This window comes from Schistocerca americana, chromosome X, assembly GCF_021461395.2.
Source record: "Schistocerca americana isolate TAMUIC-IGC-003095 chromosome X, iqSchAmer2.1, whole genome shotgun sequence".
Classification (NCBI taxonomy): Eukaryota; Metazoa; Arthropoda; class Insecta; order Orthoptera; family Acrididae; genus Schistocerca; species Schistocerca americana.
In genome coordinates, this window is record NC_060130.1 from 791,717,665 (window position 1) to 791,741,077 (window position 23,413).

The 23,413-nt window shown below is 49.0% G+C and overlaps 1 protein-coding gene across 1 annotated transcript in view; it reads left to right on the forward strand.

Moving 5' to 3' along the window:
• The window catches only part of LOC124555096 (glutaryl-CoA dehydrogenase, mitochondrial-like), a 159,727-nt gene that overhangs the window by 10,375 nt on the left and 125,939 nt on the right, over positions 1-23,413 (forward strand). The window contains exon 2 of the mRNA XM_047128893.1: positions 1,825-1,854. Within this exon, the coding sequence (XP_046984849.1) occupies positions 1,825-1,854 (30 nt within the window). The remainder of the gene's footprint in view (positions 1-1,824; positions 1,855-23,413) is intronic.

The window sequence follows — 23,413 nt, forward strand, 5'->3', positions numbered from 1 at the left end:
AAACACAGAAAGGTTTCAGAGTGATTTTTATGATGGTAAGAGAGAGAGATTTCGAAATGAGATTTTAAACTGTAAGACATTTCCAGGAGCAGCTAGAGTCTGTGACTATAGTTTATTGGTCGTGAACTGCAGACTAAATCTGAAGAAATATAAAAAAGGTAGAAAATGAAGAAGATGAGGCCTGGATAAATTTAAGGAATCGGAGCCTGTTGAAAGTGTCAGAGGGAGCATTTAACATTATTGTACTGAAATAGGGGAAAGGAATATAGTGGAAAACAGATGGGTAGCTTTGAGAGATCAAATAGTGAAGGCAGCACAGGATTGCATTGGTAAAAAGACAAGGCCTAGTAGAAATTCTTGGATAACTTGGGAGATATTGAATTTAACTGACAAAAGGAGAAAATATAAAAATTCAACAAATGAATTGGGCAAAAGGAGGAAGTGCAGGCATCTAAAAAATGAGATTGACAGGAAATGCAAAATGACTAAACAAGAATGGCTAGAGGACAAATATAAGGCTGCAGAAACATACTTGACTAAAGGAAAAATTGATGTTACTTATGGAAAAATTAAGAGAGACCTTTGGAGAAAAGAAAAGCAGGTTTATGAATTTTGAGCTCAGGAGGCAAGCCAGTCGAAGCAAATAAGGGAAAGGTGGATGGAATATATAGAGGGTCTATATAAGGGAAACAAGTCTTGAGAACAAGAGAAAGAGAAAGAAAAGAGAACAGGAAGTAGATGAAGATGAGATGGGAGATGTGATACTACAAGAAGAATTTGACAGAGCTCCGAAAGATCTAAGAGGAAATGTGGTCCCCGGAATAGACAACATATGCTCGTAATTATTGAGGCCCTTGGGAAATTATTCCACCTGGTATAGGCCAGCCGGAGTGGCCGAGCAGTTCTAGGCGCTACAGTCTGGAACCGCGTGACCGCTATGGTCGCAGGTTCAAATCCTGCCTCAGGTGTGGCTGTGTGTGATGTCCTTAGGTTAGTTAGGTTTAAGTAGTTCTAAGTTCTAGGGGACTGATGACCTCAGAAGTTAAGTCCCATAGTGCTCAGAGCCATTTGAACGACCTGGTATACAAGATAGATGGGACAGGTAAAATACCCACAGACCTCAAGAAGAATGTAATAATTCTAATTCCAAAGAAGGCAGGCTTTGGTAATTTGGTACTGTGTTGCAATATTTCATATAACATGCCCGACACATTACCTGTTCCATGTGAGGAAGTACTGTAGCAGTTTCTTAAACTTGAAAAATCGGGATAATTGGTTTGTGTTTCCTGTCAAACCTTCATCTTCACTCTTGGAAGGCTGTTAATACTCAATAAAAATGCCATACAATGAATGATTCATTTTGTCATGTGTTTGGGCTACACTTAAAACCTTCTTTTTAATTTTATGTTTAAAGTTACAAATAACAGCTTTAATCACATGCATCACATGACAGAATTTATCCAGGTTTTGTGTGGGTTAATGATAGAAATTTCAGTTGATTTTTTGACCTTATATAATTATATAAGTTTAAAATGATGTGCTGCACATATTGCTTTCTTCTGCGACACTTTTTTCAGCATCTGTCAGGGAACAGTCCTGTAGAGTATTATTCAAACATACTAGGTTATGGAAAATAGAACTCGTATGTTATGTCTATGAAATTTGTTTTGTTTTAGTAGGTGCTGTTATAAAAGAGAATGTAAATGATGTCCGGTAAGCATTTCCCAAGAACTGATTTTCTAACGTTAAATGTATCTAGTGTGATATTATTTATTTTATATGACTTTATTTTTCCTTAAGACAAAATTTATTCTGTATCATCAGTCCTCTCATCTGAACGAAGCCAAACTAAAGGTAATGACAAACTTATAATATTTGCTTCTCACAGTGTAACAGTTCTCCAATTTCCTCAATGTACCCCCACATACAGGTCTTGTAGATTTCATATTCATATATATTCAAAAATAAATTATCCATCTGGTATCTAGATGAAGGAGATGAAATTGTTACGGCTGTGTTAAGGTTTACACTTGCAAACACTCTTTATTCTGTATTCACTCGATAGACACATGGTGAGTAAGAAGTACAGAATCACACAGTCCAAGAGTAGTCCGGTTATGAGGCAGTAGTTGTCACCACAAGACGACTGGCATAAAATGCATATCTTACATAGCAACAGTGGGAACTGGCATTCCTGGCAGAGCGCCCGCTTATGCCAAGCAGGTCAGCCACTGGATCCTGCCAGGTGATGCAACAGTTGCCTCAAGGCTTCTTTCCAGTGTTCATCTTGTGGCAACCGCTCACAGCAGCATCGGCAATGCAGGCGGCAGGCATCAAGTATGGATTGATTTCAGACAGTTCTGATAACTACATCTCACTGTCCGAGTCGGTTACATCACCCTCTCCCCCCATCCCAAAGGTGGCACATAGGACACAGTGGCAGAAGCAGCCCCTTCAGTGCCAACTGTGATAAGTTGGTGGCAGGGCAATTATTGGTACGGGGGTGTGAGGGCCCCTTGTGGGGCTGAGTCCGAGGTAGGCTGCACGTCTATGTTGACAATCCCAGGACTGTCAATAGCAGTGGTAGTGCATGGAGCAGCCAGCGGAGATAGACCCACCTCTGCTGGAACTGGAACGGAGACAGACTGTAGTGCCTGAGTGCAGTCTATGAGCGCTTGGGCACTGAGGGGCTAGCTGGTGCAAGGCAGACCTGGTGGATGAAGAAGAGTCAGGAGAGGGTGAGGTGACATGACGTCCATGGCTGAAGACGCCAACTGTGGCAATATGGAGCGTAGTTGATTCTGTTGGCACTGCCAGAGAAGGAACCCAGAATGAACAGCGAACAATCACGCCCAAACCGAGATGCCAAGCTGGAACCGGTGACAGGCGTGAGGCACGGGAGCCAAGATCCTAGAGGAGACAGCAGTGTAAGGAGAGTCCACAGCAGCTGACTATGCAATAACTTAGCAGGGTTCTTAGGGCCTCATCTGTAGAAGCAAAGTGTACCATGGCCGACATCTTCTCCTTGAAACCTGTACCCTCTGTTCCATCTCACTGTTGGATTGCAGGTTGAATGGGGCAGTGAGCAAGTGTGTGATCCCTTGGTGCTCACAAAAACAGTGAACTATGTAGAGGCAAACTGGGGACCGTTGTCTGGATCAGTGGTTGATAGGAGACTCTCAGTTGCGAAGATGTGAAACGGGGCCCGAATGACATTTGCTGACGTAGTAGAGGGGAGTGTTGGATACAAGGAAACTTGGAGAATGAGTTGAGCACAATGGGCCACATCCATCATAAAAGAGCTGGCAAAGTCAATGTGAAGACAATCCCAAGAGCGGAGCCAGGGCAGAAAAACCTTGAAAAAGGGAGGGGGGGTGGGGGGGGGGGGGGGAAGTGAGCTAGCTGCTTGCAGGCATACGTGGTACAGGATCAAACTGATATTGGTTTCGGTGGCCATCCACTAGGCATGCCAAAGGGCCAGCTACTTCATACAGGAAACAGCCCAGTGACTGGGACGTAGGAGATCGAGGACCTTTGAGTGCAGGGCTGGCCGAATAATGACTTTAGAGACCAGTCTTGTTCTGTCTGGAGGAGGAGAACACCATTACAGAAGGAGAGCTAGGATGGAGGGCGAAGTATGTCTCCAGCATGCCATGGGTGTCATTGGGCAATCTTTCAGGTCAACCATGCCAGTTCCACTAGACAACAGAGTGTTGGGTCCACCCATGTCTGAGCCGCACATTGAGGGGAACTCCTGAAAGGTCAACAAAGTCTAGTTGAAAAATAATGAACAATGGCTTCCTGAATGTCAAACTCGGGGTCCGGGCCATCCGGCAAATGAGGCAGACCCTTGGTATTTGCATGGCAACCAGAAGGTTTGTCGAGAAAGTTGTACGTGTATGTGGGTGGAAACATTGCCCATTACTTAAGCCTTTGTGCAAGTTTGTCCAGGAGTTTCGACTGAGTACCAAACAACCTGAATAATAGCTTGTGGTCCATGATAAATTGAAACTTCACACTGTACAGACAGTTATCAACATTTCACTGTGTAGACAATATCCATAAGAAGTTGCGCTTAGCTTGGCTTAGAGATTTAAAAAGGAAAGCAGTGGGATGTTCAGAGCCATTGGGGTCTGGGCGTGAGAGCACCATGCCAAGTCTATGCTGTGGGGCATCAGTGTCAAAGAGAAGGGCTTTCCCGATGAGTACGGGATGAGGCATGGTGCAAATTGCAGAGCCTGTTTTAGTGCAAGAAATGCTGCCTCGCACACAGGTGACCACATAAAGTGAGCAACCATAATAGCAAATCTTCCCCAGAAAGCAGTGTAGTTCTTCCAGAGTTGGGGGTGGGGCATGTTATCGATGGCTGCACATGGTCTCTGGTCATACAGATGTTTTGTTTGCAGAGTAGGAAGCCAAAGTACTCCACTGAGGGCTGGAAAAGCTTACACTTACTGAGGTTACATTTCAGGCCTTTGGACTATAAGTGAGAAAATGAGTAGTGCAAATTCTGGAGGTGCTTGGTGCCTGTCACATTGGTGTCATCTAAATAACTGCCACATGGGGGAATGCTCTGAATCAGTTGTTCCAAATAGCACTGAAAAAGAGCTTGGGCACTAGTGATTTCAAATGGAGGCCAGTTATATCTGTACAAGTCAAAGGTCACAGGAATCTGTGTGTAACAGCAGCCGTAAATGTGTGCCTGACAGATCAGTCTTTTTGTTACAGTCTCTGTTCTGTAGTTTGGAGAACAGATCCTCTGGACATGGAATTGGAAAAGAATCTACTATCGTCTAGTTGTCCATAGCCTTAAAATCACCACACAGACTGAGACAGTCATCTGGTTTTTTGACAATGAAGGGGGGTGAAGCCCACTGACTGGAAGAAACTTTGACAGCCACATCAAGGGTGATCAACCTGTCCAGTTCCATCTTCACTGTGTCCTGGAGAATGTGAGGAATCGGGGGCATCAGTGCAGAACATGGGGCCGAACATGGCTTCAGTTGAAGGTGTACCTCGACTGATACTGCCCGACCCAAACATGGAGCAAACGGTTTCGAAAATGAGGTCATCAAATATTGAATACCTTAAAACAGAATATTCAGGGAGACTAAACACACATTCTCAGAAATGGAAAACCCAGATTACTTGAAGGCATTAACCCAAAAACGTTTTCCGCTGTGCCAAAACAAACCATCAAAAATGGAAGCATGCTGGACACATTTTTATATGAGACTTCTGTTGAAAACCCACAGCCACAGGCCATGACCTTACTCTGAAATGGTTACAGATGTGCCAGCATCTACCTGGAAAGGTACCACCTGACCCATCACATGCTGCATGAGTAGGAGCTTGAAGGGTTTCCCTGATGCCAGGCTAAGACAGTGCCAATGGTGTGAATGGAGTCAGCTGGAAAAGATGATACTGTGTGCGTGGCCACGTCACTAATCCACTGTGCAGGCACGACATGGCACATGGAAGCAATGTCACCGTGAATGACATGGCAAAACTGATAGCCAACTGGTGTAGGCAGCACACGTGCAAATGCCAGTAGAAATACTGAGGACATGAGCGAAGATGGCACTGCCCCATGTGCCTGCCAGGCATGGAAGGAGACACAACCTCCAAAAAGGAACTATTAGTGGGAACAATTGATGTGTCATTGTGCAACTCAGAATGACTGTGAGGCACAAGTTGTTTACTCAGAATTCCAGGGTGTGCTCCAGTTTTCCTGGTGCATGCTTGCGACATGTGTACTGCTGGCCTGGCCGTCACAGCCAGTGTAGTAAAAAGAGATTCCCCTGTACAGTCCACTCACTACTCCAGTTAGAAAGCTCTATAGCGATTTTAAGAATTTCGTCCAAGGAAGGATCTGCATGGTGCATAGTTTGTGTGCACACTTATAAATATCCAGTTTAAATTGAAATAGAGGCTCCCTAATCATAGAATCAGCATACAATCTTCGACAAGCATTTCCTGAGCAGGTGAAAACATGACGACGATTAAGGCTGTGAAGCTTAATGACTCAATATTGCACGTGCCATTCAAGACTGACTTCCGTAGTGGTCTGACAACAAAGTGCAAATATTGGGAAATGACAAAGTATCAGGGTTTGCTGTAGGAGACAACTTGTGGAGCAAAGCTAACACAGCTTGGTAGGAACATGGAAGAAAAATAAACTTATCACTTTCGACTGGTGTTGATCATTTACACCACAAAATGGTGGTTGAGGTGCTGTAAATATGTGTCCCACAGCTCAACGCCATCCACAAAGGAAGGAAACGGAGGAACAGCTGCAGGTGAGGCATCTCGTGACAGACAACGCTGACAACTGTTGTTGTAAACCAACTGCTGATGCTGTTGCTCCACTAATTGCCTGTCCAACTGTCGCTGAACCTGTTGTTGTGCCAGTCACTGGTGTAGCAATTTTGGGTCCATATTTTAGTGTAATTGAAGCTCAACAGGTCCGGAAAATACTAGTTGTCACTGTTGGGGTTTACACTCACTAACACTCTATTCCATATTCACTGGACAGACAAGTGGTAAAGAAGTATTACATAATCACATAGTCCATGAGTAGTCTGGGTGTGAGGCGGTAATTGTCATCACACAGCGGCTGGCGTAATAGGCAGATCATATAGCGCCAATGGGAAGTGCGGTACCCAGTGGAGCATCTGCTTATATCAGGCAGGTCAGCCACAGGACTCCACCAGGTGATCCGATGATTGCCCTGAGAGCATGGCTTCTTTCTGCCAGTTGTATTGTGGTGGCCACTCACAGCTTGCAGTGCCATCTCACTGTCCAAGTTGGTTATGACAAGGTGCATGCATGAAAGCTATTTTGATCAGCTGGCGATTAAAATTACAAAACCATGAAAATGGCCTGCGACAAACAACAGATTGGCATGAAATTTACTACTTTCTTGAATACACAAATAATGAGCATATTGGCACACACACATAAAGTAGGTAGCAAATTAATTATACAGCAGTTTTCTCATTGGGAAATCACAGTTTCATGTTTGTTATTTGTAAGAATACTTTGTTAGGACATGTATAAGAAGGAGAAATGTCTTCCAGAATGTGTCAGATTTCAATAGTGGAACTATTGTGGCCTATGAAGACTGTGGTTCATGGTTCCTCGGTATTGTCACATAATCAGAATTGAGTCCAAATTCAAAAGCAGGACTGCCAAAGAAGGGCAACACTTAGCACTGAATGCACGTTTATTACAGACACCAATTTAAATATTTATCAAATGACTTGCCGGCAGCACATACACAAAAATTGTCATTACAATGCAAAGGAATATACATACAGATATATTTAAAATAATGAACTAGTGAATAAAATATTTCTTATACATGCAAGTGGTCAATGTGATATGATACACAGAAATATGACATGTATTATGTGAGACTAGAAGCTATTGGTTACACATCGATGTCCAGGTCTTGGATCCACTTCATAGCTCGAGGTGGGGCTTCTATGAAGTCCTCTTCTGATCCACTGAATTTCCTGGTAGGGCATGTTGTGACAGTGCCACGAGATTTAAAAGTGCCCCTACGTCAGTACGCGAACACGGCGATAGAGGCGCTCCGCAGCTCGGCTGAGCGCGGGAGCGCCACCTAGCTATGAACAGCGCCGGCCGCATGTCGCGGCACAGCAGTTGAGTGATAGATACGGAGTTGGTAGCATGAAACTCACTATTGTTTCTACGTTTGTATATCCACGCAAATTATTAGTGAATTAAAGGTTATAACACTTTTTGGCGACGAGGATGGGATATTTTTTTTCCTGCATTGGGGAATTGTGCGTTCGTGTCTGGGCAGACATGGAACGGCTTCTGCAAGCGCTCATTGAACAACAAACACAGCTAATGGCTGCTATTCAGGCGTTGTCGATGTCGCTTACTCATCGTCTGGCTTCCTCTTCTCCGCCTCCGTTCCCTCCTTACGACGAGGCCGCTGAAGACTGGGAGGATTATGAGAAGCATTTGCGGCAACACTTCTTAGCTTTCGGCGTTGTCGACGCTCCTATGTGTAAGTCGTTATTTCTATCTTGGATTTCCCCGTGGATCTATCAGCTGCTATCTCAGTTAGCCCCTCTGCGGGAACCTGCCTCTCTGTCCTTCCAAGAAATGTGTGACTTATTGTCTAACTATTACCGAAAAAACACCCACGTCGTTGCCGCCCGCGTGGCGTTCTGCCGGTGTTGTAAACAGCCCCATCAATCTTACCGGGCTTGGGCGGCGGAACTACACGGTCTGAGTAGGAAATGTCAGTTTGTCACGGACACTCATCATGAGTCTTACGCTGATTTAATGGTTAGGGATCCTATTCTACGGCTTGCTCCTGATAAAGAAGTTTGGCAACGTGCCTTACAACTGCCAAACCCGTTGTTGTCGGAAGTTCTAAGCATCGCTCAATCTTTTGAAGTGTCTCACGCTGCTGGTGCGCAAATAGACGCATGGTGTGATGTAGGCGCTATACAGACCACTTTCGACACGGACAGTTTGCCTGTTTCCCAGGGGACCGACAATGTGGCGGCGGTTCACTCACGTCAACAACGTCGCGTTGGGCCGCCGCGCTCGCAGCGAAAACAGCAGCCACAGAAGCAGGTTCGTTCCGCACTTCCTTCTTGTCCACGCTGTTTCGTACAGCATGACAGGGCCGCGTGTCCAAAACGTTAGGCCACGTGTAATTCATGTAGGAAAAAAGGCCACATTGCTTCTGTGTGTCAGTCCCCTCAAGTTCCTGTCGACGAGGACGAGGCATCGGACATGGATGTTAACTGTGTGCTTTCTCAAACAAATAAGTTGTTTGTTACTGTTCGTGTTCTGGATAAAGACACTCGCATGCAAGTGGACACTGGCTCTGCAGTAACTCTCATTAATTCTCGCACGTATTTGGAGTTGGGCTCCCCTCCCTTGTCTCCAGTTACGCGAAATCTGAGAACTTATAATAAACAGAAAATTCCTATCGTTGGCCAGTTTGATGCTTCCACTGCCTACAAGTCTGTTGTTCGGCCCCTCACGTTTTATGTGGTGGATCATGCGGGCACTGAAAATCTGTTCGGTTATGATGCTTTCCAGTTGTTTGGGTTCTCCATTGATGATGATGTGCACCTCATATCTGAGGATATTCCGTATCAACAGCTGGATGGATTGTGTTCTGAATTCTCGTCCGTGTTCTCTGCTGGTCTGGGTCGTGCCAAGGATTTTGAAGCTCACATTACTCTTAAACCTACAGCTCGCCCTAAGTTTTTCCGGGCACGCCCTATTCCGATGGCGTTGCGTGCACCTGTCAAGGCTGAGATAGACAGGTTAACAGCTTCAGGGATTCTCCTTCCTGTTACCTCCAGCGAATGGGCGTCGCCAATTGTGGTGGTTTCTAAACCAAACGGGAGTCTGCCATTGTGTGGCGATTTTAAAGCCACTGTCAACGCTCAGAGCCTCATTGACACTTATCCTCTTCCCCGTCCAGAGGAGTTATTTACCAAGCACGCTGGGGGCCAGTTCTTTTCCAAACTTGACTTATCGGAGGTGTACCATCAGTTGCCGTTGGATGCGTCTTCCAAGGAATTTCTAGTCATCAACACTCCTTGTGGGTTGTATCAGTACCAGCGGTTACCATTTGGTGTCGCTAGCGCGCCGGCCATTTTTCAGTGGTTTTTGGAACAGCTCACGGCTGCTGTTCCTGGCTGCATCAACTACCTGGATGACATTGTTGTCACGGGGGCCTCCACTGAGGAGCACCTTCGCAATTTGCGTTCGTTATTTCGGGTTCTTCATTCGGCCGGGTTGAAGTGCAATCTGGACAAGTCACAGTTCTTCCAACACTCCATTGTGTATCTTGGTTTCCACTTGTCCCGTGAGGGTATACGTCCTCTACGTCAGCACGTTGCGGCCATTACCGCTCTACCCCGGCTGTCTACGGCGGTGGCTCATCCTCTGCATCAGCTGTTATGCAAAAACGTTCCTTTCTGTTGGTCCGACGAGTGTGGGCAGGCGTTTGTCCACCTGAAGGCTCATTTGCAGTCGGCGCCTTGTCTTGCCACATTCCGTCTGGGTCAGCACTTGGTTCTGGCGACTGACGCGTCACAGTATGGCCTAGGGGCTGTTCTCGCCCATCGGTATGAGGATGGGTTGGAACGACCCATCGCCTATGCTTCCAAGACCCTCAACGATGCCCAACGGTGTTACTCTCAAATCGAAAAGGAGGCGCTCGCTATCATTTATGCTCTAAAAAAGTTCAGCGTTTTTTGGTATGGTTCTAAGTTTCACCTCATCACCGACCACAAGCCGCTGGTCTCTCTGTTCAGCCCCTCGGCGTCGCTTCCGGATAAGGCAGCTCACCGCCTGCAATGTTGGGCCTTATACTTGTCTCGTTTTCACTATGAGATTCACTATCGCCCCACGGCTCAGCACGCCAACGCTGACGCGTTGTCGCGTTGCCGATGGGCCCCGACCCGGTTTTCGATCGAGATGAACTACTCTGTTTCCACGTTGATGAGGAAGAACGTCGTGCGGTCGAGGGTTTTCCGCTTACAGGTTCGCAGGTCGCGTCGGCTACTGCGCGGGACCCGGTCCTGCGTCAGGTGATCAGTTTTGTTCAACGGGGTTGGCCAGACAGGACCAAGGGCCGGGCTTCGGATGCCCTTCGCAACTACCATGCCTTGCGCCTTCGTCTGTCTGTTCGTGAGCGTGTTGTTCTTCTGGCCACGGATGGCGCATCTCCACGGGTCGTTGTGCCAGCTTCTCTTCGCAAAGATGTTCTCAAACTATTGCATGAAGGCCATTGGGGGATTTCTCGGACTAAGTCCCTGGCCCGCAGGCATGTTTATTGGCCCGGTATCGATTCGGACATCACGTATATGGTCGTTGCATGTGGTCAGTGTGCTCAACAACTGGCTGCACCCCTTACAATGCCCTCTCTGTGGCCTGATCCGGCGCAGCCATGGTAACGGGTGCACGCTGACTTTGCCGGCCCCTTCCTCGGCACTTACTGGCTACTGTTGATTGGCGCCTTCTCGAAGTTCCCGTTTGTTGTTCGATGTCCGTCGCCCACCACTGCGGCGACAACGCTGGCTTTGTCCAAAATCTTTGCGCTAGAAGGTCTGCCATCCACGCTTGTTACGGACAATGGCTCTCAGTTCTCTTCGCAGGCCTTCCGTGATTTTTGTACTGGACAAGGGATTCATCATGTTACGGCACCGCCCTTCCATCCCCAATTGAGTGGGGAGGTTGAGCGCCTTGTCCGCACTTTCAAAAGCCAGATGAAGAAATTCCTTACTGATTTTTCTACCGATGACGCTCTGTTGCAATTTCTGAGTTCGTATCGCTTCACGCCTCTGGGTGATCGCAGCCCTGCTGAACTCTTGCATGGCTGCCAACCGCGCACTCTACTGCACCTGCTTCACCCTGTCAGGCCTAGTACTGTCCCCCCTGCGGTTCCGGGGTAAGAATAGGCCCGAGGTATTCCTGCCTGTCGTAAGAGGCAACTAAAAGGAGTTTCAACCGTTTCGGCCTTCCATGTGATGGTCCCCCTTGGGGTTTGACCTCCATTTTTCAAAATTCTACAGAAGTACGAGCCTTTTGGGGAAGGACGCCTTACGTGGTGTACCACTGGTCCTCAGTGCACTAAGACCTTGGCACTCAGCATTGTACCGGCGTTGTAACCATACCCACTATTCCTCAAATTGGGCCTAAACGCCTGATGGGTTGTACAAGTTACGCCCATAGTGCGTCCCCATCTGCACCTACGATCATGATGGATTTTCCATGGCACCAGAAATCCAGCACGGTAGCCAGCCCGTTGTGGTGGGGTCGTCATGTACCCTCTAGGTTGTAGCCCCCTGACAACATAGGGATCGTACTGCCGATACCTGAGCTGCACCCTCCCCACGTTGGCCAAGGAGTAGATGCCCGTCTCCTTGGGGCATCAGGACTCCCGGCAACGGTCATCCTGCCAGGTGGCACTTGCTGAGGCTGGGTGGTGCCCCTGGGGAGAGCCCCTGGTCGGAGTGGTTGGTATCGGGGCGGACGTTTCGCAGATGAAACGCCAACACGTATCAGGTCGCTCTGTGGCCGAGTCTTTCAAAAGGAAAGGTACTGTTTCTAGTTCTGGTTCTCCTGCCCTTTCCCCCTTGGCCACTCCTTGGGAGGAGGGACAGACCCGCCGGCTTGGGGCGAAGTACTTCCCCCACTATTTGGTCTGTTCTCGAACCGATGGGGGGACGTTCGCCACCTCCAAGCCCATGTTCTTTGTTCAGCACATTGAGGACATCTTCGGGGAAATCGAGGCTCTCAGTAAGATGCGTTCGTTGTCCGTTCTTATAAAGACCACCTCCGCCACACAGTCGGCGGCGCTCCAGGCGTGCGACCGCCTAGGGGACATCCCAGTGTCCATTGTCCCGCATCTGGCACTAAATAGGACGCAGCGGGGTTATTTTTCATCGGGATCTCCTGCTGCAACCTGATGAGGAGCTCAGGGCCAACCTGGAGTGCCGAGGCGTGCATTTCGTCCAGCGAGTCCAGCGCGGCCCCAAAGACCGTTGCATCGACACCGGGGCCTTTATCCTCGCCTTCGAGGGGGATGTTCTCCCGGAGAAGGTAAAGGTGATGTGCTACCGGTGCGACGTGCGACCTTACGTCCCGCCTCCTATGCACTGTTTCCGGTGTTTGCGCTTTGGGCACGTGTCGTCACGGTGTGAGGCTGAGCCCCTTTGTGGCGATTGTGGACTTCCTCTTCGTGAGGAACATACATGCACCCCGCCACCTCGGTGCGTTAATTGTCCTGGCATCCACTCGCCTAGATCCTCAGACTGCCCCGCATATCAGAAGGAGAAGAAGGTACAAGAACTCAAAACAGTGGATCGGCTCTCTTATTCTGAGGCCAGGAAGAAGTATGACCGCCTCCATCCCGTGTCGTTGACCACTTCGTTTGCCTCAGTTGTGTCCACTCCTTCCGCGGTATCCTCACACCTATCCTGTCCCCCCTCCGCCTCCTCCCCCCATCCGGGGTCTCTGCCTCCGCCTCCCAAATCCCTCCCTTCCAAATCCTCCTCCCCCGTGGCCCCCACCCCCTCTGCCCCAGTGGCCACCCTTCCTCCTCCTCCTCCTCCTCCCCCCCCGCCGCCTGAGAAGCGATCCTCTTCTCAGGCGTCCATCGGGGAAATGTTCCGGACCCCAGCTTCCGAGGTCCGGTATTCCAAAACGGACCCCGCGCGTGAGGACCTTCTTCGGGTCCAGCCCACTGTCCCTGTGCCTCCTCGGACTTCCAAGAAGGCCTCCAAGAAGAAGTCTCTATCCCCCTCTCCACCCCGGCGCGTTTCGTCTGACGCTCCATCCACGAGTCACCGCTCCTGGCCGTCCTCAGTTTCGCCGGGACACTCTGCTGCCAGGCACTCAGCTGGCCTCTCGTCGGCAAATGATGCTGCCCCTCCTACACAACCAGGGACAGCGGCCGCAGCTGGCGATGACTCGATGGAACAGGATCCGCCTCCCGCCGGTTGTAGCGTTGTTCCCTCGAAACCTGGCCTTCCGCGGCCGTCGAGGTGACCAGCTCTTCCCCCGTCTCGTTCCCCCTCTTTTTTGACTAGCAATGGCCTTGTTACATTGGAACATAAGAGGTATTCGATCTAATTGGGAGGAATTACAACTGCTCCTCCGCCTGCACTGTCCGCTCGTCCTTGGTCTCCAGGAAACCAAGTTGCGCCCGACTGACCGTATTGCCTTTACCCACTATACCTCGGAGCGGTATGGCCTCACCCCTGTGGACGGTATCCTAGCTCATGGTGGGGTCATGTTGCTCGTTCGGGATGATGTCTATTACCATCCCATCCCATTGACCACCCCACTCCAAGCAATAGGTGTCCGTATTACTCTTTCTGCTTTTACTTTTTCAGTTTGTGCCATCTACACTCCATCGTCATCTGCTGTTAGTCGGGCTGACATGATGCACCTGATCGTTCAGCTTCCCCCGCCGTTTTTATTGTTTGGCGACTTCAATGCCCATCATACCCTTTGGGGCTCTCCTCCATCCTGTCAAAGAGGCTCACTCTTGGCGGATGTCTTCAACCATCTCAATCTTGTCTGCCTCAATACTGGCGCCCCGACTTTCCTCTCGGACTCTACTCATACCTACTCCCACTTGGACCTCTCGATCTGTTCTACCACTCTTGCCCGTCGGTTCGAGTGGTATGTCCTTTCTGACACCTATTCGAGCGACCACTTCCCCTGTGTCGTTCGTCTCCTGCACCACACCGCATCCCCATGTCCCTCGAGCTGGAACATACCGAAAGCTGACTGGGGACTTTACTCCTCCCTGGCGACCTTTCCGGACCACGATTTTCTCAGTTGTGACAGTCAGGTCGCATACCTCACGGCTGTTATCATCAATGCTGCCGAATGTTCCATTCCTCGTACTACCTCTTCTTAATGTCGCGTTTCCGTCCCCTGGTGGAACGAGGCTTGTAGAGACGCTATCCGTGCTCGACGACGTGCTTTACGCACCTTTCGCTGCCATCCTACGTTGGCGAATTGTATTGGATACAAACGACTCCGAGCGCAATGCCGTAGAGTCATCAAAGACAGCAAAAAAGCTTGTTGGGCCTCTTTCACCAGCTCCTTTAACAGTTTTACTCCCTCTTCTGTCGTATGGAGTGGCCTGCGCCGGCTGTCGGGCATTAAGGCCCACTCCTCGGTACGTGGCCTGACCTCAGGTAATGAGGTCCTCGTTGATCCTGTGGCTGTCTCCAACGCCTTCGGCCGGTTTTTCGCGGAGGTTTCAAGCTCCGCCCATTACTACCCTGCCTTCCTTCCCAGGAAAGAGGCAGAAGAGGCTCGGCGACCTTCCTTCCACTCGCTGAATCTGGAAACTTATAATGCCCCCTTTACTATGCGGGAACTCGAATGTGCGCTTGCACTGTCCCAGTCCTCTGCTCCGGGGCCAGATGCCATTCACGTTCAGATGCTGGCACACCTTTCTCCGGCGGGCAAAAGCTTCCTTCTTCATACCTACAATCGCGTCTGGACCGAAGGTCAGGTCCCCATGCGTTGGCGTGACGCCGTCGTTGTTCCCATATCCAAACCCGGGAAGGATAGACACCTTCCTTCTAGTTACCGCCCCATTTCTCTTACAAGCTGTGTCTGTAAGGTGATGGAGCGCATGGTTCATGCCCGGTTAGTTTGGATTCTTGAATCTCGACGGCTACTTACCAATGTCCAATGCGGCTTTTGTCGCCGCCGCTCCGCTGTTGACCACCTTGTGACCTTGTCGACATTCATCATGAACAACTTTTTGCAAAGGCGCCAAACGGTAGCCGTGTTCTTCAATTTGGAGAAGGCTTATGATACCTGTTGGCGAGGAGGTATCCTCCGCACTATGCACAGGTGGGGCCTACGCGGTCGCTTGCCCCTTTTTATTGATTCCTTTTTAACGGATCGAAAGTTTAGGGTACGTGTGGGTTCCGTATTGTCCGGCGTCTTCCTCCAGGAGAACGGAGTGCCTCAGGGCTCCGACTTGAGCGTAGCCCTTTTTGCCATCGCGATCAATCCAATTATGGATTGCATTCCACCTAATGTCTCAGGCTCTCTCTTTGTCGATGACTTCGCGATCTACTGCAGTGCCCAGAGAACATGCCTCCTGGAGCGCTGCCTTCCGCGTTGTCTAGACAGCCTATACTCATGGAGCGTGGCAAATGGCTTCTGGTTCTCTGAAGAGAAGACGGTTTGTATCAACTTTTGGCGATATAAAGCGTTCCTTCCGCCATCCTTACATCTCGGTCCCGTTGTTCTCCCATTCGTGGAAACAACTAAGTTTCTAGGGCTCACGTTGGACAGGAAACTGTGTTGGTCTCCGCATGTCTCTTATTTGGCGGCCCGTTGTACACGTTCCCTTAATGTCCTCAGAGTTCTTAGTGGTTCATCTTGGGGAGCGGATCGCACTGTCCTGCTTCGCTTGTATCGGTCCATAGTCCGATCGAAGCTGGATTATGGGAGCTTCGTCTACTCGTCTGCTCGGCCATCCCTCTTACGCCGTCTCAACTCCATCCACCATCGGGGGTTACATCTTGCGACTGGAGCCTTCTACACTAGTCCTGTCGAGAGTCTTTATGCTGAAGCTGCTGAATTACCATTGACCTACCGGCGCAACGTACTGCTGTGTCGGTATGCCTGCCAGCTGTTGTCTATGCCCGACCACCCCTCTTACCAGTCCTTCTTCGCCGATTCTCTCGACCGTCAGTACAGGTTGTATGTGTCTGCCCTGCTGCCCCCCGGAGTCCGCTTCCGTCGCCTGCTTCGACAATTGGATTTTGCCGTCCCTACCACCTTCAGAGAGGGTGAGAGCCTGACACCACCTTGGCTCCAGGCTCCGGTTCATATTTATCTCGACCTCAGCTCACTCCCGAAGGAGGGTACTCCGGCTGCAGTGTATTGCTCACGGTTTGTCGAACTTCGTGCTCGACTTGCCGGTCACACCTTTATTTACACCGATGGCTCCAAAACTGACGATGGTGTCGGCTGTGCCTTTGTCGTCGGGGCCGCCACCTTTAAATACCGGCTCCTCGACCAATGTTCTCCATCAGGCCGTTCAGTATGCCCGCCGCCACCGCCATTCATCGTATGTACTCTGCTCTGACTCACTCAGTGCTCTTCAGAGCCTTGGAGCTCCCTATCCGGTCCATCCCTTGATTCAGCGGATACAGCAGTCCCTCCATTCTTTCGCTGATAATGGTTCTCCTGTCAGCTTTATGTGGGTTCCCGGACATGTAGGAGTGCCTGGGAATGAGGCTGCGGATGCTGCAGCCAAGGCTGCAGTCCTCCTGCCTTGGCCAGCCTCCCATTGTGTCTCGTCATCTGACGTTCGTGGGGATGTTTGTAAGAGGCTTGTGTCGTTGTGGTGGGATGCTTGGTCATCCCTCCAAGGAAACAAGCTCCGGGCAGTAAAACCGCTCCCAACTGCTTGGACAACCTCCTCCTGACCATCTCGGCGAGAGGAGGTCCTTCTGACTAGGTTGCGGATTGGGCATTGCCGGTTTAGCCACCGCTACCTGCTCTCCGGTGACCCAGCCCTGCAGTGCCCTTGTGGTCAGGCATTAACAGTGCACCATGTTTTATTGTCGTGTCCCCACCTTAGTCAATCTCGTGTTGTCCTGTCCCTGCCATCTACTTTACCGGATATTTTAGCTGATGACGCTCGAGCAGCTGCTCGTGTTCTGCGTTTTATAACTTTGACTCTCTTGTCCAAAGACATCTAACCTTTTTACTTATTTTATCTGCATCTTTGTCAGGTCTTTCTGATGTCCCCCCCTCCCCTTGAGTTTTACTAGATTCCATGTGCTCTAACAACAGTGACTGGGCACTAATGACGTCAGTAGTTGAGCGCCCTTAAACCCCACCAAAAAAAAAAGGCCTAGTACTGTGTCCCCTAGTGTGGGAAAATACTCGGTGGGCGCCGACGTGTGGGCACGAGGGTATGGATCTCGCCCTAAATGGAGTCCAGGGGTGGTCAAGGCTCTTCGTGGCCGCCGGCTTTGTGAAATACGGACGGACGACGGCATGGTTGTTCGCCATTACGACCAGATGCGCCCACGAGTGGTGGCCATGCCGGTGCCACCGCCCCTTCTTTTGCCTCCACCAGCCCGAGAAGCCAGTCCTGTCGCTGCTGCCGATCTCCCGTGCGTGTTGCTGCCGCCAACGTCGCTGCCACTTCTGAGTACGCCGGAACCGGCCCCAGTCGCGACGCCGCCTTCTCCGGGACCCATCTCGCTGGAGCACACCCCCAGGTCCACGACACCTATGGATGCTGCTCCGGAGTTTTCACCCATCATCTCGTCCAGGAGGCACGTTCCACGTACAAGCTTCCGTCCTGGACATTTTCGACCATGTTCTCGTGTTTCTCCGCGGGATCTTCTCGGGGTCTCCCAAGAGGCCATGGATGTCTCCGCACTGTCCGTGTCTCCAAGGAAATGAGTGTCTTTTTTTTTTTCAAGGGGTGAAAAGTGTTGTGACAGTGCCACGAGATTTAAAAGTGCCGCTACGTCAGTACGCGAACACGGCGATAGAGGCGCTCCGCAGCTCGGCTGAGCGTGGGAGCGCCACCTAGCTATGAACGGCGCCGGCCGCATGTCACGGCACGGCAGTTGAGTGATAGGTACGGAGTTGGTAGCATGAAACTCACTATTGTTTCTACGTTTGTATATCCACGCAAATTATTAGTGAATTAAAGGTTATAACAGGGCACACTTTTGTGATGTGGTCCAGAGGTTGCTCAGGTGCTCCACAGTCACAGCTTGGGTTATCTACAAATCCCCGTTTATAGAGCATGGCCTTGCATCTAGTGTAGCCACTTCAGGTACAGTTGAGGTTAAACCATTCTTTCCTAGTAAAGTTGATCCCTTTTAGTGCTTTTGAGGGGTCAGTTATAAGGTAACAATTACTGAATGAGTTCTCCTATTCCTTTTTCCAAGTGTCTGCAAGGTTAAAGCTTTCCTCTCCTCTTATGTTGCTGTTATTGCATATCAGGTTTCATGACTTCAATCGGTGATTTGGTAAATTTCTAATGATGTCTTGAATAGGTAGGCATTTTTCGTCATCTGTTTGTGTCATTGTTTCGCATTCCTTAACAGATGTTTTTTGCCACCTTACTTTTTGCAGCGCTATGTTGGCGATGACGGAGAGCCATTGTATTGGGGTAGATTTTAATGTCACAGCGATAAGATGCATGGTATGGTGTAGCTACACAACTATCATCTTGGTATGGTGACTTCTCTGTCAGACAGCAGCACAGTATTTTGCAGTGGTGTAGACTATTGATGTTGCTGTTGTTCGTAGAGTTGATGCATCTGCACCCCAGGAAGTACACGCCAATTTCCTAATAATATTATTCTATGTTTTGAGCTTCTGACTGACACTTTTAAGGAGTTCTTTGTAATTTAGGGCCCTGCCCAGTGTTACACCCAAATATTTAGGATGGAAGTTGTGTTTCACTCTCTGTTGGTCAAATCACGTGGTCAGCCTTTCATTGGCGGCTTTATTGTTGAGGTGAAAAGTTCAGACTTCTGCCTTAGAAGGGATTGGGTGCAGACACCATCTTCTGTAGTATTTGTTAAGACCTTCAAGGTCATCCGTTAAAGTCTTTGCCCCTTGTTTGAGAGATTTTCTTTGAACTGATATGGCCAGGTCGTCAGCATATCCGAATTTTTTGCTCACTGTGTCAGGCGTATCGCTGGTGTAGAGGTTGAATAGTAGTGGTGCTAAGACTGAGCCCTGGGGTAGTCCATTCGTGATCTTAAAAGTGTTACCGACGTCCATTCCACCTGTCACTTTAAAGTTGCAATTGGTGAGCATGTTCTTCAGGACAGTTGTGAGCCGAAGCCATGGGATCGCTTTCCTCAGTTTCAGCATGAGACCATCCAGCCAAACAGTATCGTAGGCAGCTGTTAAGTCCATGAATGCCACTGATGTTTTCAGTCCTCTTTGGAAGCCAGCTTCTATGTATGATGTCAAAGCCAGTACTTGCTTGCAGCAGCTATGATTATTGCGGAAGTCTGCCTGGAATGGTGGTATTACTTCATCTATAGCCTTATATACACTCCTGGAAATGGAAAAAAGAACACATTGACACCGGTGTGTCAGACCCACCATACTTGCTCCGGACACTGCGAGAGGGCTGTACAAGCAATGATCACACGCACGGCACAGCGGACACACCAGGAACCGCGGTGTTGGCCGTCGAATGGCGCTAGCTGCGCAGCATTTGTGCACCGCCGCCGTCAGTGTCAGCCAGTTTGCCGTGGCATACGGAGCTCCATCGCAGTCTTTAACACTGGTAGCATGCCGCGACAGCGTGGACGTGAACTGTATGTGCAGTTGACGGACTTTGAGCGAGGGCATATAGTGGGCATGCGGGAGGCTGGGTGGACGTACCGCCGAATTGCTCAACACGTGGGGCGTGAGGTCTCCACAGTACATCGATGTTGTCACCAGTGGTCGGCGGAAGGTTCACGTGCCCGTCGACCTGGGACCGGACCGCAGCGACGCACGGATGCACGCCAAGACCGTAGGATCCTACGCAGTGCCGTAGGGGACCGCACCGCCACTTCTCAGCAAATTAGGGACACTGTTGCTCCTGGGGTATCGGCGAGGACCATTCGCAACCGTCTCCATGAAGCTGGGCTACGGTCCCGCACACCGTTAGGCCGTCTTCCGCTCACGCCCCAACATCGTGCAGCCCGCCTCCAGTGGTGTCGCGACAGGTGTGAATGGAGGGACGAATGGAGACGTGTCGTCTTCATCGATGAGAGTCGCTTCTGCCTTGGTGCCAATGATGGTCGTATGCGTGTTTGGCGCCGTGCAGGTGAGCGCCACAATCAGGACTGCATACGACCGAGGCACACAGGGCCAACACCCGGCATCATGGTGTGGGGAGCGATCTCCTACACTGGCCGTACACCACTGGTGATCGTCGAGGGGACACTGAATAGTGCACGGTACATCCAAACCGTCATCGAACCCATCGTTCTACCATTCCTAGACCGGCAAGGGAACTTGCTGTTCCAACAGGACAATGCACGTCCGCAAGTATCCTGTGCCACCCAACGTGCTCTAGAAGGTGTAAGTCAACTACCCTGGCCAGCAAGATCTCCGGATCTGTCCCCCGTTGAGCATGTTTGGGACTGGATGAAGCGTCTTCTCACGCGGTCTGCACGTCCAGCACGAACGCTGGTCCAACTGAGGCGCCAGGTGGAAATGGCATGGCAAGCCGTTCCACAGGACTACATCCAGCATCTCTATGATCGTCTCCATGGGTGAATAGCAGCCTGCATTGCTGCGAAAGGTGGATATACACTGTACTAGTGCCGACATTGTGCATGCTCTGTTGCCTGTGTCTATGTGCCTGTGGTTCTGTCAGTGTGATCATGTGATGTATCTGACCCCAGGAATGTGTCAATAAAGTTTCCCCTTCCTGGGACAATGAATTCACGGTGTTCTTATTTCAATTTCCAGGAGTGTATATGGTTGTGTATGAGTTTTTCCAGCAATTTGTAGCTTGTGCTCAGTAATGCTATTGGGCAATAGCTTGTTGGATCTTTGAGTGATTTACCTCGTTTGAGTATTGTTATAGTGCAAGCTATTTTAAACAGTTGTGGGATCTTCCTAATGTTGAGAATGTGGTTGTAGAAATTTCTTAGCCAAGGTGTGCCGTTCTTCCGTAGGTGTTTGATGAATTCTGGGAAGATCCCGTTTGTGCCAGCAACTTTCCAATTTTTGAGGCTCCTAATGGCTTCTTTTATTTCTAGCTCTGCGAAGGTGTTCAAGTAATAGGGGTGAGGTTGCAGATTTTTGGCCATTTCGTCCAACTCTTTCTTTGCTTCAACTGCAGCTGTTCGGTCCAGAGGAACATTTTCAGCTTGTTGTTTAATGTGTTGTGTTATCTGTGAGGCGTGTAAGGTTGGTTCACTAATAGTTTTAGAAGAAGCAGAGCCCAATTACCTTAGTAGGGACCATGCCTTTCTGCTGGAATGGGTAAAGTTAAACTCAGATGTTAATGTTTTCCATCTGTTTCTCCATTTTTGGTTTAATGATTCTAGTATTTGTTTTCCCTTTTTGTTATCAATGCTCTTGCTGTGCTCTTTGTATAGCTCTTCAGTGACTTCGTCCCAGTAAGGTATATATCCCTTACGACAGCCTCGGGGTATGTTTCTCTTAGCAGCACTGATTATCATCCCAATAAATCATTTGTAGTTTTCTACTTTAGGTTTGATCCATTGAATATTGTCTTTGATTTCTTTGGTATACTGTGGCCGATTTGCATAGTTTCCTGATGGAGGTTACTAGGGGGAATTATATACCCACGGTGATTAGCATAGGCCTGTGTTGACTGTTTGGGAAGTTCTTTAATGTTTTCTTTGTATGGGGTAGAGGGATGTTATTAGTGTCCTTGCTAAGTGTACACAAGTCTGGGTTGGTGTTTGTGTTCCATCTTGCTGATTGGAAAGTTTTCAGGTCCTTGGCATCATAGCTCACATGGAGATCTTCTTTTTCTATCCACTGGGCTAGTTTTTCACCATTTTCATCGGTGTTGCTGTAGCACCAATTAGTATGCCAGCTGTTAAAGTGAGAGGGAAGGTGGGAAGTACAGAATTTACCCAGGTTGTTTTGGATGGTTTGTAAGTAGTGATGATAGTTACACTGTTAACGTCGATGGCAATTGTTTCAACGTCATGTTGCTGTTTTTCTTTAATTATTCTGTAGTGACTGAGAGTGTTCCTGATGTATACAGCTGACCCATGGTTAGTAGGTGATATGTGTGCTATCAGCTTATATCCTGCAATATTAATTCTTACTTCAGGAGCTTCTGGTGGCTGGTGAGTTTCTGGAAGAGCTATTATGTCAGTGGTATTATCAGTTGCCAATCTGCTTAGGTATTCACATTTGTCTTTGGAGATTCCTTTTATGTTGATTTGCAAATTATTTAATTTGGAGCCAAAGTGCCTTGTCAGTTGGTGTTTAAAAATGCCATTTTTGTTTTGTGGGCACCATTAGAGATCGCTGTGATCCAGTACGGTCTTTGTTTGTGTAGACTTTTCGATGTCCTTTTCATGAAGGACGTTGCCTGGAGTGCACCATCTCGGATGTCGTCTACATGTTGCACCCCAGCATGCAGCAAGAATAGAGCAGAGCTGACCTCCTGGATGGCCAATGCTTCTGTCTATACAAACATAGAATATTCCAGAATGTAAAAACATATGACATATCTAGAACCTTTCAGAAATGATAAGTACTTTACCTGGTGGTCTTGTTTGAACTGGCAACCCACATGATGTCAGCTAGCTGTTTCAGAAATTCTCACTAGGCCCCTTGCATTCTGGTCAAGTTCTCACATCATCTTCACTGTGGTGACCATTAAAGGTAGCTACTCCCATTGAAGCTTTGTGATCATCAAGTAGGCCTTAAATTTCCTCAAATGGGAAGCCAACAATGTCGATCTGTGCCTCAGGAGCATAAGAGGGCTTTATAAGGAGAAAACAGAAAATTTCTCTGTGCTTTTGTCTTCTTGATGAAGAGACATAATCCCTAACTTTGTATGTGATGTCAGACAAGCAGCAAAGGATGTGATACAGCCTGAAGTAGCACTTCAGTAACTTTTCCAATAGCCTTGCTTACTGCACAGGCATAAAAACCTATACCAAGTCTCTGGGGCTGTATCTCACTGGCCAGTTCTTGGCATTGCAGCACTCTTGATCTTTCTCCAGGACATCCATTGTTCGTTTCAGCCTTGTGAACATGGAGCAGAAAGAACAGTGTGAAGCCTGCAGTGTCCTACTCTGCTGAGTTGTATGCAAATGTCACGACAGGCAGTATTGTATCACAGTCTCTGTGTTTGACATCAATGTACGTTGATAGC